The sequence below is a fragment of the Vigna angularis genome, chromosome 2 (genome assembly GCF_016808095.1).
Source record: "Vigna angularis cultivar LongXiaoDou No.4 chromosome 2, ASM1680809v1, whole genome shotgun sequence".
Taxonomy (NCBI): Eukaryota; Viridiplantae; Streptophyta; class Magnoliopsida; order Fabales; family Fabaceae; genus Vigna; species Vigna angularis.
Genome location: NC_068971.1, coordinates 2,978,559 through 2,996,657, shown reverse-complemented (window position 1 = coordinate 2,996,657; position 18,099 = coordinate 2,978,559). Strand labels below are relative to the sequence as shown.

General features: G+C 35.8%; 2 protein-coding genes and 2 pseudogenes across 2 annotated transcripts; 3 read left to right on the top strand and 1 right to left on the bottom strand.

Moving 5' to 3' along the window:
* Positions 1 to 2,403: 2,403 nt before the first annotated feature.
* Positions 2,404 to 3,007, top strand: LOC108329358 (probable receptor-like protein kinase At5g38990; annotated as a pseudogene).
* Positions 3,008 to 3,817: 810 nt separating this feature from the next.
* On the top strand, positions 3,818 to 5,558 carry LOC108329357 (receptor-like protein kinase ANXUR2). The gene is made up of 2 exons (XM_017563529.2): positions 3,818 to 4,557; positions 4,946 to 5,558. The coding sequence occupies exons 1-2, from the start codon at positions 3,942 to 3,944 to the stop codon at positions 5,332 to 5,334; spliced, it is 1,005 nt and encodes a 334-aa protein (XP_017419018.1). The 5' UTR covers positions 3,818 to 3,941; the 3' UTR covers positions 5,335 to 5,558.
* Positions 5,559 to 9,107: 3,549 nt separating this feature from the next.
* LOC108327152 (receptor-like protein kinase FERONIA) lies at positions 9,108 to 11,582 on the top strand. Its single transcript, XM_017560887.2, has one exon. The coding sequence runs from the start codon at positions 9,108 to 9,110 to the stop codon at positions 11,544 to 11,546; it is 2,439 nt and encodes an 812-aa protein (XP_017416376.2). The 3' UTR covers positions 11,547 to 11,582.
* Positions 11,583 to 13,600: 2,018 nt separating this feature from the next.
* LOC108328753 (receptor-like protein kinase ANXUR2) lies at positions 13,601 to 14,934 on the bottom strand (annotated as a pseudogene).
* Positions 14,935 to 18,099: the final 3,165 nt, after the last annotated feature.

Sequence of the window (18,099 nt, the reverse complement as noted above, 5' to 3'; positions counted from 1 at the left end):
ACTCACCACCTCTATCTGATCTAATCCTTTTAATTTTCTTATTCAACTGATTTTCTACTTCTGCCTTATAGGTTAAAAATACATCAAAGGCTTCATCTTTATGTTTGATTAAGTAAACTTTGGTATATCTAGAATAATCATCTATAAAGGTCACAAAATAATTTTTACCTCCTCTAGACATAGTTTGTTTCATATCAGCTAAATCAGTATGAATTAACCCTAACAGTTCAGTTTGACGTTCTACAGAGAAACATGTTTTCTTTGTTATTTTAGATTCTACACATATATCACATTTACTACTCTGTTTATCATGCATATTGATTAATCCTAGTTGTTTTAATTTCATAACATAGGAAGAATTTAGATGTCATAATCTAGCATGCCATATATCATACGAGTCAACAATATAAGCAGAAGAAGATGATTCATTAATATTTTCAGAAATATTTAGAATGAAGAGTCCTTGATCACAATATCCCTTCCCCACGAAAACATTATTTTTTGTCATAATGATCTTATCAGACTCAAATGTCACTTTAACCCCCACTTTTCCCAGTAGTGCTACAGAGATTAAATTAACTCTGATTAATGGCACATGTAACACATCACTCAAGGCCAGAGTCTTTCCAGATGTGAGTTTGAGAAGAACTTTCCCTTTTCCCAGAACAGGAGTGGTCCTGGAATCACCGAGGTAGACGTGTTCTTCTCCATCCCCTACACTAGTGTAAGAGGTAAAAGCACTTCTGTTTGCACATATATGCCTGGTAGCACCAGAGTCTACCACCCACTTGCTCACATTGGTCATCAGATTTACTTGAGAAACGACCGCAACAATAATGTCATCTCCTTCGACTATATTAGCTTTAGGAGGATTGTCGTTTCTTACTCTACGCCTGCACTGCGGTGCATGATGGCATGGCTTCCCACATACGAAGCAATTTCCTTTCTTTTTAAAGGTGGGTTTAGATTCATGGGGACGAGATTTAAGAAAATTATTTTTCCTTTTGTGATCAGGTTTGTATTCGTACCTTTTTGGAACAGGTTTTCCTTCTACCATCGCAGATAAAGCTTTGACCCTTGTAGTAGCAGACTCCTTCCTATTGGTATCTTCAATTATTATGTGTGTAGTGAGTTCTAGTAGAGACATTTGCTTGTGCCTGTGTTTCAATTGTTGTTTGTAATCTGTCCAGGATGACGACAATTTCTCGATCAGTAGTTCTGAAACGAATTCATCCGGTAGTAGAATGTTTTCTGCTTTGATGTCTTCGAGCAACTTGTGGTATTCGTTGATTTGAGTTTTTATGTCCTTGTCTTCAATCATTTCCCAACGGTAATAATTTCCTATGACGAATCTTTGTCTGACGACATCTTCGGCAGTGTATTTGAGAATCCTTATAGGAACAATACACATCGAACAAATCATTAGAAAGTGCACTAAGCAGAGTGTGTCGGCATACCTTGTTCGCGTAAGTCCACTTTTCAACTAGTTTTGAGTTTGAAGGAATAGTGGAGTCGGGCTTCGGAGATGAAAGAGCAGCAACAACTCCATACATGTCTAAAAGGGTGGAAACACGTTCTTGCCAGCGTCAGAAGTTCTGTCCAGAGAAAATCTCGATTTTTGACACGTTCGGAAGAGATTTTGCGAAGACCGTCTGGGTTCGGGAAGCAATGGTTTGGCTCTCTGAAGGCATGATGTTGATGTCAGCCATAAGTCCTTAAGATTGTAGTAAATTTGCTGACAGAATCACGAACAAAATTTCCTGAGGCGTGTAGAATCACTGTCCTTAAGGACTTATCCGCGATGTATTGCGCAAGTCCCTCAGGATACAACAGAAACTTCCCAGAATATATCTGAAGATCTCAGAACTAGCAAAGAAACTCTTTAAAGTATATACTCAGGATATAAGATTTAGACTACAAAATAAAAGAATAAAAAATAGAGATTAAAAATATGTTTTTGTGCTCCCTTGGAATGCTATATTTATATAGCATAAAGAAAGAACCCTTGCAAAATTATATACGTTGTATTATGAACGTTGCATCAGACGTTGGCCAAGGTATTAACGTTGGAAAAACATTATGAACGTTTGCACATCTTTCAATTTGCAATAAAATAATAATATTTTATAACAGATAGCGCAGAGTGGGGTTGAGAGGGGAAGAAACAAACAAAAAAGATTCAAATTATGCCTAAACGCAGTCCTAACTGACCATTTAATATATGCCAGATGAAGGAAGAGAAAGGGAAGAAATCTCATATGCACTATTCTGCAACACGTTTTGATCTTCTTTCTCAAAAGGGAAACGCGTAAATGAGACCAAAACAGGACAGTCTTAGCTATAATGCTTCTGGGCAAGTGACTCGACTAGTAATTACTCAAGACAGTATCACGGACTTGAACCATGTTTCTCAAATGTGTGGGGTTCAACCGTTCCAAGCACACAAGTTCATCTCAGAGAAAGTATCCAACGATAATAGAAGAGCTGTGCTGTCAATTTTCTCTCGCCGATCTTAGAAAATCAACCAACAATTTCGACTATAGACACAAAATAGACTCTCGTGATCGAGTATACAAAGGTATTCTTGAACATAATGGCGTCACTGATTATGCTGTTGCATTAAGGCGGAGATATGGGACAAAAAACCCTGGAATCATTGAGTTCAAGAAGGAAACAGAGTTGTTGTGTCAGCTTCATCACCCTAATCTGATCTCTCTTTTAGGATTCTACGAGGGAGAAAAGGAGACGATTCTTGTATGAGTACATGTCTAATGAATCTCTAGATCGACAACTTGAAAGAGGGGAACTTTCGTGGAAGAAAAGACTAGAGATTTGCATAGGAGCAACACGTGGACTACACTACCTTCACGCTGGAGCCAAGCGCACCATCATTCATCGCAACATCAAACCTAGCAACCTTTTTTGAATCATTGATTCAAGCTTTGTCCATAACTCATACGCATTGATATAAGTCGATACATGCTCAAAGAGACTTCTGTCGATGTATTTCCGAATCATAGCCACTGCTTTACGATTCAGAATCTCCCAGTCTTTTTCGGTCTTCCCTTCTGGAATTTCCGGATTTGTGATCGGCTCATATAAATCCTTGCAGTATAGATGATCTTCCATCATCGGCTTACAGTAGGAATAATTATCCGCAGTTAGCTTGAACATGTCTCCTTCCATCTTGAGTTTCACAGGACCGTGATTTTTCGAATCAGTAGCTCTAATACCACTGTTGGGAAACAACGGTACTTGTTCCCTCCTCTGTGAACCCCAAAATGGGCATTGTGTAGAAGCGTAGAAATAGAAGTGTATGCGTAAGAAAAATAACACTGGAAAATTTTAACCTGGAAAATCCTCTCGGAAAAAACCACGGGACCTAGTGCAGAAAAATATCTCCACTATGAAAATAGGATTACAATATTTGTCTCACTGAGGATCTCTCTGTGTAAATCTCACCCTCTCTGATGGTATACAAAACTCTCACTTTTCACTCACACTCACAATAACAGACTCTCTCTGTATAAATCTCTCACACAACCATCTCTATTTTCTTACTTCAGCGTGACTTCTCTTCTTCACAATGATATTCTTTTTCTCTTCACAATGATATTCTTCTTCTCTGATATGTAGCTTCACTTCTTCTATTGCACGCTGCATCTCAATTTATAAATGGAGAAAGTGCATGAGTCCAAAACAAGAGGCACTCATTTTCCGTAAAACCAGCAAGGAGTGGAATAGCAACTTTTGGATAATGACATTATTGGTGGAGTGGAAAACATTGACTTTTGAAATATGGTGGATGGATCCCTTTGTTTTATTCCAACACTTTCTAACGAAACGCGTTGATTAATCAAACCAACGACAAGCTTATAGCTACGAAAATCGAAGATGAACAGAGGTGGACAGTGGTGGGTTAGAGGCAAGTGTTTGAAACTATGTTTCTCAAATGTCTGGGCTTCAGCTGTTCCAAGAACACATCTCAGAGAAATTATCCAACAATTATAGAAGAGTTGAGCCTTCAATTTTCTCTCTCCCATCTTACCAAATCAACCAACAACTTTGATCCAAAAAGGGTAGTTGGACGTGATTCATTTTGGGAAGTATATGAAGCTTCTCTCCAACATAGACACGGCTCTCCTTATACACTCACAATAAAAAGATTTAATGTAAAATACAATGGCAACTTCAAGAATGAAATAGAGTTGCTCTGCCAGCTTCGTCACCCTAATATCGTCTCTCTTGTAGGATTCTGCAACCACAAGAAAGAGAAAATTATTGTGTACGAATACCTGTCCAATGAATCTCTAGATCGACAACTTGAAAGAGGGGAACTTTCGTGGAAGAAAAGACTAGAGATTTGCATAGGAGCAGCACGTGGACTGCACTATCTTCACGCTGGAGCCAAGCGCACCATCATTCATCGCGACATCAAACCTAGCAACATTCTTTTGGATGCAAACATGGAGCCAAAGATTTCAGGTTTTGATCTTAGCGTACAGGGACAGCGTTTTATGTCAAAGCCAAAGCCAATTAAAGTAGATTCTGTTGCGGGTAATAATGTTTTATTTTATCATATTACTTACGTACTGCCATGAAATTTTGGGTTGTTTTTACCATTTTGGTAATGGGTTGGTCACGACTTTGTATAATAAAATCACTTTCAGCATCCAAGGTTATCAGATACCATACAGAGTTGGCACAGCAGAAAGCAAAGCTAACTAGAAACAACAGAAAACTAAAAATGATATGTCCTAATAAAGGTTCTGCTTTGTTTTCATGTTAATCACGACTTTCTTTACATAAAGTCGTATTTACAAAGCACATTTACTAATTCCTGCAAATTGTTTTGAAATATGGAACCTTCGAGGTGAAATTCCAGCGGAATGGTAACAAATCCAAGATTTTGTCAGTTAAAATAAGACATTGCTTTCATTTATAGGTACTATTGGCTACGTGGCTGCGGAGCAATTTATGAACCTGACCATCACAGATAAAACCGATGTTTATTCATTTGGTATGGTTCTATTCGAAGTTGTGAGTGGAAAGACATATATGAGTTTAATAGAAGAAGAGGAAAAGTTTGAAATGCCGGTTGAAGAGAAAGTTGATCCGAAAATCAAAGGAAAGATTACACCTGAGTCTTGGCAAGTCTTTATAGATATCGTGCAAGGATGCTTGAAATACGAAGCAGATGAGCGACCAACAATGGGTGAGGTAGAGGTGCAACTTGAGCATGCTCTGTTGTTGCAGGAACAAGCAGATATCACAAACATCCATGGTGATTATGTTTTATTGTCTAAAACCATTATTAACCTAAAGGCTAGTTAGAAGATGAAGATATCGGTATAACAGAGGACAGTGACTAAGAAGACATGTTTCATAGTTAATTTTGTGAGCTCAAATAAAGGCTTTTAGCTTTTTCAGACAAACAAAGCTGTTATCTTAACTTTTGCAATAATTCAGTTCAATTATGATATCTCTAGCTTTTGTACCAATCATGGTTCAAGCATTTTGATGAATGCTGAAGTATATAAATCTGAAGAGTGAAGAAATTGCTGTCTGTTTTTACTTCTCGTGTTTATTCTGAACTCAACTTCCATAAACTATTCTTCACAATTTTTGTTTTGTTTTTCAGAATACGTACCTGCTTTTCATGATTTTTTTTAAAATGCAACATATTTTTTTTTATATTTTTAAGTATTTTTATTTCAGATTATAAATTTACATAAACTACGCAAATACTTGTTAATAATCAACACTTGCTAGTTATAATTAAATTAAATCTTTCTTCTACTCCTCATAGTTTCGTCAATGGGTAATTTTTGGTTTCTATAAAAATTTTATATGGTCTCTAAGGGTTTAAATTAAACAATTTTAGTTCAATATAATATATCATCTAATTTATAAAAAAAAATCTAATATACTTTTGTAATAAAAATGTAAAGTTTATAATTAAATACGTACTACTAATAAATTCTAGAAAACAAGTAATTAATTTTTTTTGTGGTGAATGTTTTAGTAAAAGATCAACATTTAATTTGAGAAAACAGAAACATGAAATATGATATTCAATGATATTTGAGAAAACAACAAATTACAAAATTATATTTATAGTAAAAAAGTCAATGAGCAAGTCATGCAATTATATATTTATTAAGCAGATGAAAATTTCTGGAGAGAAATCAATATGTGTAACTTTCTATCCTTCTGGCTTTGATAGAAGATGACAAAATGTTGAAGTTGAAAGAAAAGACGTATATATGGAAAAATCCCATCACGTCCAAATAAATGTTTCTAATAGTTTTACCAAGTCTTAGCCTTTGTTCTTTGACGGTTCAATATTTATTGTCCTTTATTTTTCTCATAAAAAAACAAATTTATGTTAGTTTAAATTTCTAGTTATTAAATTAAGTTAGTGTTGTTACTAGGAATTCAACTTTTTTTTAAGTGGAACATTATTAATATACAAGACAAGGTGTGGAAAATAAGGAAGGAAATAATTTTTCTATTAACTAAAATAGGGAAGAAAAATAAGTTTAATTTTAACAACTAAAATAATATTTAAGTAACTATACAAAGAAAAGTAAATACTATTGAAAAAATTACTTTTTATACGTTTCAATCAAATTGAATAAATAAAAACTAATTCATTTTAATAAGTTAAATAAATGTGAACTATTTATGTAAAGTAAATAGAGTGTATATAATTTGTAAGGATCTAAAATTTAATTTGTAGTAATAATTGATTATTTTATTAATAAAAGTTAAATTATAAATAAGATTTTGTATTAATAAAGTTTTATTTTATAAAAATTATTATTTCTTTATATTTTTTTTTTAAATTTCTTTGCCTACTCTCTAATATGTGGTTTTATTTTTTATTTATTTTAAGATTAGAGATATCGGAAGGATTTTTATAAACAAACTAACTAATCTAATCAATTAAAATTAAAAATAGAGTAAGTTTACTTTTTATTTATATTTTAGTTAGTTTAACGATTTAAGTTTAATGTGCTTTTCTGTTTTTGTATGTGACTTAAAATGTGTTATAATTTTTTATTGAAATTTTCCAAACGGAATTAGAACATTTTGAGACCTAGAATATTTAGGAACAAGTATAAGTGAATGTTTTCTCCACCAGGTAATAGAAATCTTTAATTGTATATTTTAGCTTGTTTGTATGAATTAATGTCTGATTATTGAGTTCAATTGTATGATAAATTTTACTCTGTGATACTGGATGTACACTTGTGAAGATTGAATTATTCGGAAAAGTACAATTTTCATTTTTTTAGTAAGTTAAAATCAAATTACACATACTTAAATTTCTGTAAAAAAAGAGGTATGGTCTAACTTTTTCAAAAGCTTAATTACAAAAATTAATTTGAAATTGAAGATATAAATGAAGTGATTATATATTTTGTTTTATTGCCCTTAAAATACCCGTGGAGAAATTTGAGGAAGAAGACCATACTTCATTGACTTGTACAGCAGCCAGTCCAAACAAAAAGAAGACAAAGAAAGTATAATCTTGAACTTTACAGGTAGTTTAAAATAATAAAAATATATATATAAAAATTTGACCATTAGAAATAAATATTTTCTACCTAGACATGAAGTTGATTAGTGAAAAAAAGAAAGAAAAAAGGGTAGGCCCTCTGGAATGTTTATATAAAAAATAAAAATGCAAAAACTTATTTACAATATCACTTTTGTAGTGATAAATAGAACTATTACCTACTTATACAAATTTTATCACTCAAAACTTGTTTGAATAGTAGATATGAATATTAAAAAATAAATTAGGATATATTTTCAATAATAAAATAAGAATAATAGCAAATAAATTAAAGGGTTAAATATGTTTTTAGTCCCTAAACTATGTGTCATTTCTGGTTTTCGTCCCTTTTCCAAAGTAAGGTACACTTTAGTTCTCATCCTTTTCCAAACTTTGGTTTGAGTCCTCCAAAACTAACACCGTCAAAAATATGCTGATGTGTCTAACGTCTCTTTCCACGTGTAATTGATTTTTTGTTGACGTGTGTTAAGTCATCTGGGGATGTCTGAGAAGGACTTAGGTTGGGATTTTCACCTCCGGAAGCTCTCTGTCAGTGGCAGAGACTCTAACACCGCCAACGATCCCGCTTCTGATCCTTCCCTTCTTCCTTCCGTAACTCTTCAAATTCTTACATTTTCATTCCGTTATACTCTCTCTATTTATTGTTAAATATTAACTTTGTTCTTGCTTTAATTTTGATTAGGTGAAAAAGCTTCATGCTTTATGCAAGACCGAGAATTCCGAGGACTTGGTGGCTAGGGTTTATACCTCCGCCGCGCTGCAGATTCCCTCTCTCAATCTCGAACCTCCAATGGCCTTCTTTTGCTTGTAATTTTTTTTTAAATAAGTTGTTGATTGTATCGTAAACCCTAATTTAGAATGAAATTGGTACTCGAAACCAGTACCCTTCAACAAAACCCTACATCCCCAAATCCATCCATCATTTTAAACCAAAACAAAGAAAAATGTGAACTTACGTACCCAACTCCACCAACGCCCAAGAAGGTAATATCCAAGCTTCAACCTTCTTTCCACTTTGTCTTTGCTCGAATCCTTCACACAACACTTTGCAATGAAACTAATAAACCAAAGTTCACCAACGCTGGATTAACTTTGCATTTTAGCTGTTTAAACACGTGGAAAGAGACGTTGAACACGTGCAAAAAGACGTTAGACACATCAGCATATTTTTGATGGTGTTAGTTTTGGAGGACTCAAACCAAAGTTTCGAAAAGGATGAGGACTAAAGTGTACCTTACTTTGGAAGAGGGACGAAAACCAGAAATGGCCCATAGTTTAGGGACTAAATAAATTAAAATATATTTATCTCATATAAATATTGAAGAATTTTGTCTTAATGAAACTAATAAATATGTCTCGAAACCCATTTTAAAAGAAATTTAATATATCTTAGTAAAAGTAAAGACATAAAATATTTAATAATTCTAAAAAGTAGTTAATATTAACTTATTAATATTAATTTTTAAGTTGATTTATGGTGTTTGAGTTGAGCTCTCTTTGTCGCTCTGATTACAGATTATCGATGGACCCAACTTGCACACGAACTGCTTTAAGAACCAGTCTCTTCCTCTTCCTTATGTGGTGCCTCTCTTTCCTTTCCACAGCAGACGATATTTATCATCCCACTGACCTCTTTAGCATCAGTTGTGGCTCATCGACCAACTTCTCCACTCCCGACACTCGGAATTGGACTTCAGACAATCACTTCCTCTCTCCAACAAACCCCTCAGTCGCTGCTCCTTCACTCACACCATCTACCATACAGGGTCCCTACACCCATGCTCGTCTCTCTTACTCCTCATTCAATTACTCCTTCCCTGTCACACCAGGCCCCAAGTTCATTCGTCTCTTCTTCTACTCTACTTCATACCATAACTTCCCTCGCTTCCAAGCCTCTTTCTCAGTCACAGCAGGCCCCTACACCCTCCTTCAAGATTTCAATGCTTCCCTCAACGCCGACGCAGATGATGACCCTAGCCACTCTGACATCTTGTTCAGAGAGTATTGCGTTTACTTTGGAGACGGTGAGAACCTGACTATAACCTTCTTTCCCAGTACTACTGATTCATACGCTTTCATCAACGGGATCGAGATTGTTTCGATGCCCCCTTATCTCTACTACACCGATCCTCACTCCACAGAGCAGCCGCAATATGTTGGCAAAATGACTCCATATGTCACTGAGCACAAATTTGCTCTCGAGACCATGTTCAGGTTAGTCGTTTCCGCTGAAATTCCTTCCTCAGGGGACACGGGTATGCTCAGAACGTGGAAACCTGACATCAAGTACGTAACTACTCAATATTATCAACCAGTTGATTATGAGAAAATTAAAAGGCTGACGTTCATTACAACCTATAACTACACGGCACCAGACCAAGTGTACAGAACCGTTCGGAGTATGGGACTTAATGCCTCTATCAACATGGGTTTCAATCTCACATGGCAGCTTCCTGTTGATTCTGACTTCACCTACATGATACGGTTACACTTTTGCCAGCTTGATCCGAGGGTTAACAACACTGGTGGCGTGATTTTCAAAATCATCATAGCGGATCAGTTGGCAAGCAACTGGACAGACGTTCTCATGTGGACTGATAATCAGAGGGGTGTACCGGTGGTTAAAGACTACGTAGTTTCCATCTTAGCCCCAGATAATCAGAAAAAGGCATATCTTTCTGTGAAATTACACCCTCACGATAAAAGCTTGATCAAAGACGCCCAACTAAACGCAATTGAACTCTTCAAAATAAGCGACCCAACAGGTAATCTCGCTGGGCCGAACCCAGACCTGCCTCCATTATCAAAAACTAAAAAGAGCAGAACCCCTGCCGCCGTTGCAGGGGCAGTTTCGGGTGTCCTTTTGTTCTCCTTTATTGTCGCCTTTTTCCTCATCAAACGCCGGAAGAATGTCGTTGACAACAAGGGTCCCAATAAAAAGGAAGGAACTTCTCGGAGCAGCGGCTCATTACTGATACCTACCGCTCTCTGCCGACAGTTCTCAATGGCCGAAATGAAAGTCGCAACCAACAACTTCGACAAAGTCTTCGAGGTTGGCGTCGGAGGCTTCGGCAACGTGTACAAAGGTCACCTCGACAAAGGCTCAACTACTGTCGCAGTCAAAAGGCTTAAACCGGGTTCTCGCCAAGGTATTCGCGAGTTCAAGAACGAGATCCAAATTCTGTCTCAACTTTGTCACCCCAATATCGTTTCCCTCATTGGTTACTGCTACGAGAACAACGAGATGATCCTCGTTTACGATTTCATGAATCACGGCAACCTCAGTGACCATCTCTACGACACTGATAACCCGTCTTTGTCGTGGAAACGTAGGCTCCAGATATGCATAGGTGTTGCACGAGGATTGCATTATCTGCATACAGGTGTGGAGCAGGTGATCATTCACCGTGACGTGAAGAGCAGCAATATCTTGTTGGATGAAAAATGGGTGGCGAAGGTTTCAGATTTCGGATTATCCCGAATTGGGGGGCCCAGTGGTTCTTCGATGAGTCTCGTGAGCGTGAACACTGAGGTGAAAGGTAGTATTGGATATTTGGACCCAGAATATTACAAGCGATACCTTTTGACGGAGAAGTCTGACGTGTACTCACTTGGAGTGATGTTGTTGGAGGTGTTATCTGGGAGGAAGCCTTTGCTCCCTGGGGAGGAAAAGCAACGAATTTCACTTGTTAATTGGGCGAAACATTGCTATGAGAAGGGAACTCCGAATGAGATTGTGGATACAGAACTCAAGGACCAGGTAGCACCTCAGTCTCTGCGCAAATTTATTGAGGTTGCATTCACCTGTTTGCTTGAAGACGGGACTCAACGACCTTCCATGAACGATGTCGTTGAGCTGTTGGAATTTGCTCTTCAGCTTCAGGATGGTGTTGTTAATGGTGCGTTGCAGAGTGCTCTTAATTATGAAGATTGTAACACCCCCAAAAACAGCATTATTTAGGCCTCTAGGCTTTACTAAATCCTACGCTTTCAACCACATCTATCTTCAGCATTCAAAGCAGAGTTTCCAGCAAACAGAGAACTTCACCATGTTCTCAGACAAAATCCAAAACATTGAAGTCCAAAACAGAGAACTAAATATAATATTATTTTAATCATATTTGTTTTATATTTTAATCTAAAATTCTAATATACATTATTATATTATTATAATGGGTTGTAAAGTGGAAATAAGAGAAAAATATGAGAATAATAATTTTTCATAGTCATATTACACTATTAACTTAGCATGGGTCAGCATCTATTCAAGACTTCACTGATTCACCATTTTCTATCAGGTCTTTGACTGAGCATAGATTTACCTACTGTTTCAGGTTTTCGGAAAAAACAACTTTATCTAAGTGAAGGAAAAACTATACATTTTTACCCAAAAAAATTATAAGAATTTTTTGTCCTATTATTTTTAATCTCTATATTTTTAATCAAATTTGATCATGAATCTGTAAATTTTCAAATTAGTTTTCCTTTAGAAGAAATTTGTGACTTTTGTTCTTCTCTTCTAATTCCATCAATGATCTAACTGACCGCAAGGATAATTTAGTGATGTTTATGATTTGTTGCTACCTGTATTAATGTGTAATTGTTTAAAGTCCTACAGATATATGGCGGCCAAGAGTTGCTTTTTGTGTTTGGTTTCTTCGTTTGTTTTGCGCAAAAACTGCCAATAAAACCTAAGTTTAATAATACTGCAAACACAAATTCAGGGAGCTCTAGGCCACTAAAAATTATATTTTAGATTATCTCAAATTAAAAAATGTTAGCAAATAATTTGTTGTTTTCAACACTAACATAGTTAATGAGAAAGGATGAAAGTCTTAATTTATCTTAAAAATACAGAACTACTTACGGATTCAAAGATGAATATATCAAATTTTATTAATGTTAGTTTATTTTATTATCTAGAGTGATCAAATGTATGCATTTTAAATTTAAATAATCAATAGGAGTGGACTTATTTTATTTGTCATTTTCTCCTTTACATCTCCCTTATCAAAAAAAATAAATTGAGTGGACATTTATATTTCTGTATTAATTAATTGAAATGCTTAAAGTTGAAGTTAAATGACCGTTTTTTACATGCCAGTGACCAAGTTAATAACCATTTTCTTCATTCTAAGTAAACCTTACAATTCACAGGAGGCCTGGCTTAATACTTATTTTAGTCCGTTAGTTTTGTTTAAAGTAGTTTTTGACTTTTTTCAACATTCAATTTAGTTTCAAGCACAGTTTGTCATTTCGCGAACGTGAAGATATCAGTATCGCAGAAGACAATTACTTAGAAGTGATGTTTCATTGGTAATTTTGTGAGCTCAATTGAAGGCTTTTAGCTTTCTGGGACAAACAAAGCAGTTGCTGTATACTTTGTGCAGTAGTTAAGTACAATTAAGATATCTCTAGCATTTGTAGCAATCCTTGTTTTAAGCATTTTTATGAGTGTGATTGTATCTGAATTATAAATCTGAAGGCAGTGAAGAAAATCTTGCTTCAGCCTATATTGTTTTTACTTCTCCTCGTGTTTATTCTGAATTCCACACACTACAAGAAATTGAATGAGAAAACAACCGTATAAAGATGTATCTTTAGGCCCAACCTTAGAAAATAATTGGGAGATATCAATAGAAAAATATTACATGTTTCTGCGTGCTAACCGCAGGTCAAACCTGTGTCCCAGGACAGGAAAGTCAGCCGTGTTATCTTAACAAATGTGACTAATTTGTATACTCTCCACACTCGACTCTATATACCAGATTTAACAAATCACAGTGAAAACTATTATCTTTTATCCTATAGTGTCATGTTGGCCACAAGAAACAGTAGGAGTAAGAACAATATGCACTCAAACAGTTATTCCTTCACAGCTTTCAAATTATAGTAATTAAAGATAATTGCAATGATGACATCTTTAGATACAGTGAGATTAAAACAGCTACAAACAAGGATCACTACAAAAGCTAGTGATATCTCAATTTAGTTTAACTTCTGAAAAAAGTACATACACATTGAATTTTTTAATACATTTGGTAAGCGTGAGTAAGGAAATGCTTTATCAGAATGGTAGCTCCCTGAATTGATTAGGGCTCACCAAATAACTAAAGAAAGATGTGTTGTAAGCCCTGTGATATCTTGCAGAGACAAAGGATGTTCCAAATCCCATTCTGGTCTAATTAATAATGGTTTTGGACAATAAGGTATATTCAACATTGGTATTTGCTGTATCTGCTTGTTCCTGCAACAACAAAGCATGCTCAAGTTGCATCTCTACTTCACCCATCGTTGGTCGCTCATCTGCTTCATATTTTACGCATCCTTGAATGATTTCTACAAAGACTTGCCAACAGTCAGGTGCAATCTTTCCTTCGATATTCGGATGAAGTTTCTCTTCAACAGGCCTCAGAAATTCTCTTTCTGTTACCCTTTTCACATATGACCCTCCACACACAACTTCTAATAGAACCATACCAAATGAGTAAACATCAGTTTTATCCGTGATGGTAAGGTCCACGAGATGCTCCTTAGCCAGGTAGCCAAAAGTACCTATAAATGAAAGTATCATCTTAGTCTAACTGGTAAAATTTCATTAATAAGCAACGTCATGAAATGAAACATTACCAACAACAGAATCTACTTTAATCGGCTTTGGCTTTGACATAAAACGCTGTCCCTGTACGCTAAGGCCAAAATCTGCAAGCCTTGGCTCCATGTTCCCATCCAAAAGAATGTTGCTAGGATTGATATTACGATGAATGATGGTGCGCTTTGCTCCAGCGTGAGATAGTGCAGTCCACGCGCTGCTCCTATGCAGATCTCCAACCTTTTCTTCCATGACAGTTTCCCGCTTTGTATGTGTTGATAAAGAGATTCATTGGACAGGTATTCGTACACAATAATCTTCTCCTTCTTGTGGTTGCAGAATCCTACAAGAGAGACGATATTAGGGTGACGAAGCTGGCAGAGCAACTCTATTTCATTCTTGAAGATGTCATTGTCTTTTACATTAAATCTTTTTATTGTGACTGCATAAGGAGAGCCGTGTCTATGTTGGAGAGAAGCTTCATATACTTTGCAAAATGAATCACGTCCAACTAACCTTTTTGGATCAAAGTTGTTGGTTGATTTGGTAAGATGGGAGAGAGAAAATTGATGGCACAACTCTTCTATAATTGTTGATAATTTCTCTGAGATGTGTTCTTGGAACAGCTGAAGCCCAGACATTTGAGAAACATAGTTTCAAACACTTGCCTCTAACCCACCACTGTCCACCTCTACTCATCTTCGATCTTCGTAGCTAAGCTTGTCGTTGGTTTGTTTAATCAACGCGTTTCGTTAGAAAGAACTTTGTCAACCGTCCAAAATATCTTGACAGTTGGCGGATGGAAGAGGATGCCAAAGTGTATATTTTCAACTAAAATTTGAATTTCAATTTTATGAAAGAAAAAAATAATCAGTCAAAAAGTTCTCCTAAAAAACAGTCATCAATAACTGGTTGATAGTTTGCAAAATTTGAAAATTGTCGGACGGATGCTTGTGAATGCACCCATAATTTGGTTTAAGAGATACGTCAGTGGTGATAACTTTTTATTTATATTTTGAGAGAGATTGATAAATGCGTTATATACTTAATATTTAGAGTATTTATCAAATTTTGTGTTAATTAAATTTCATGTTAATTAAACTATTAAATAGGAGTAGGTTTAATATTTTATCTTGAACATGTTATGAGAAATATAAATTCTTTTTGTAGAAAAAGAAGAAGGAAGAATTAAAGAAACTAGCATAAAAGTTTTAAAAATATGAAGTCAAGCTTGCTCCAGAAGCAAACTTTGAGTTTAAAAGTCAAACTAGCATTCTTGATTTGGAATTTTGAGATTGAATGAGGGAATTTTGAGGATCAGCATGAATTTTCTTAACCTTGGGTGAGACGTGGCTTTAATAAGTAAAGTAGTTGGGTACCCCCTCAGAGCAATTTGTGAAATGGAGTTTCTCAAATTGAATAGTTTCAGACCTAAACTTTGGAGAAAAAGTTGGGTAGACAATTAAAAGGTTTTCTTGTGCTTCCATCACTTCAATGTAGTTTTTTCATTGTTGTATAATCTTTTCTTCTTCATTCATCGATGAGTAGCTAACTCTTCTTTTTGTTAGGATATTAGATGTAGTAACATGAAACTTGTATTTTGATGATATACATATAATCCTTTTTGTACTTCAATATTAGTGTTTAATTGAAAAATAATTTCAATGTCTTTACTTGAAGTAAAAGACTTGATGAATTATTTATATCTTGGTATCAGTCATGGTTTTATTGATCATCTTCTAATCGTTGAACTTAACACAGATTGTTTGTTGAGTTACACAAGGAATTGAAACTTATAAAAGGAATTTAGGTTATTTTCATGTAAAGAACTAAAGTTTTGGACCAATTTGATGATGGATGTTAATATTCAAATTCAAAGTATTTGATTGAATAAACGTTGTAAGAGCGATGTGTTGAAGTTATGTCTAACCATTAGAGTTTTACTCCTTTTGCACAAACTCTCAATACTACAAAAAATTTGTAATTATTGATAAATTTAATTTTTAGAATTTAAATTATTTATATATATATATATATATATATATATATATATATATATATATATATTTGTATTTATGTATATATATTTGTATGTATGTACTACTTATTGGTAATAAATTTGACACTCAATTTCGTCGATAACTTATAATTTTAATTTTTGACGAATTTCTCATTAATAAATCTATCAATAAATTTAGTGAAAAATGTTACACCAAGTCTAATGGAATTTTTTTTTATACATTAAGATGAGATTAGTGCGAAGGAAAAAAGAATAATAGAATAAGGAGAAAGAGGAGGTGGGAAAGGAGGAGGAGAAGGGTGAGTCTATGGCAATAGTGGAGGTGCAATGACTTGATGGGATGTGAAGGTGCGACAATGACATGAACGTGCAACAATGATAATTGTTGGAGTTAGAGGAGGTAGAGAAGAAGGAGAATGAGAATGAGCCAAAGTTCACCATCGTTGACATAGTGGTGATGGTAACAATAGTGAAGGCGCGACGAATTGAGAGAAAGTAGAAAAAGAAAAAAAAGGAAGAAAAAAACTTAATTAAAATTTTTACCAACAAACAAAATCTAGAATATGTCAATAATTACCGATGAATATTTAGAGATAGATTTGTAATCATCAGTAGTTACCGACATATTTTGTAATTCACCAATAAAATTTATTGACAAATTTTTATTGTCGTTACACTAGTAAAAAAACAGTTTTTTAACGCGTTTAATATGCTTCGATTTTCACAAAATCGAACCATATTGAAACGCGGTGGCGATTTTGTAATTAAGGTGAACTTATACGCCTCGGTTCAGTAGGAACCGGAGTCTATACATTAGACTGCCTCGGTTATTTTACGAACCGGTGTCATTAAACATTTATGTTTTCGGTCTACCTTCTAACCGAGGCATATAGGTTAATTTGGAATTTTTTTTAGCTCTTTAGGCATCGGTTAGCAGATGAACCGAGTTAGTAACTATTTTCAAATTACACACCTCAGAAAAACTATACACATTTTTCTTCTTCCCCTTCCCCTAGAGCGATCTTCTTCCCCTGCGACCTCCACCACCACTGAGCGAAACCCTAGCCACCTTGCTGTTAGCCACCTTGCCGTCAACCACCTTGTTGTCAGCCACCTAGAATCGCGTCTTCACCAGAATCGCGCCGGCGCTATCTTCCATGCCCATCTTCACGAAGCTCCGACGTTAGCCTTGCAACCTTCATCTTCATCACCTACAAACCTTGAAATCAAAAAATCCCAAATTCTATGAACCCTAAATTGAGTCGTTGTTCAATCTCGCAAGATTCTGATCTTCAGAGTGCGGCCACGGGATTCTAAGCATCGAGAATCCTCTCATTCTACGGGGAACACGCCAGATCCGGCCACCGTCACGCGTTTCTCCCCCAATGGCACGTTTCTTCCCCAACGGCGAGTGGATCGCCTCCGCCTCGGCCATCATCGCGCGTTTCTCCCCCAACGGCGAGTGGGTTGCCTCCGCCTCGGCCACGCGCGTTTCTTCCCCAACGGTGAGTGGGTCGCCTCCGCCGATGCCTTCGGTACCGTCAGGATCTGGGGCACGCGAAACGACTTCGTTTTGAAGGAGTTCAGAGTCCTCTCCGCGAAACGACCTTTAGTGGTCCCCTGACGGCCTCCGAAGCTTCTCTTTTGTTGATGATGTCTTTTGTTGATGATGTTGTATATTATGCAATGAAGAAGGTGCGATGAAGCTTCTCTGTGTGTTGTGCGATGAAGCTTCTCTGTGTGTTCTGCGATGAAGCTTCTCTGTGTGTTGTGCGATGAAGCTTCTTTTGTTGAGTTTTGACCCTCCACTCCTGAAACAGGCTTATTGGTTGGCTGACGGTGAACAGATGATGCCTAAGCCAAAGGAGGAGCAAGAAGTGAGGAAAGTGGTGATTAGGAAGG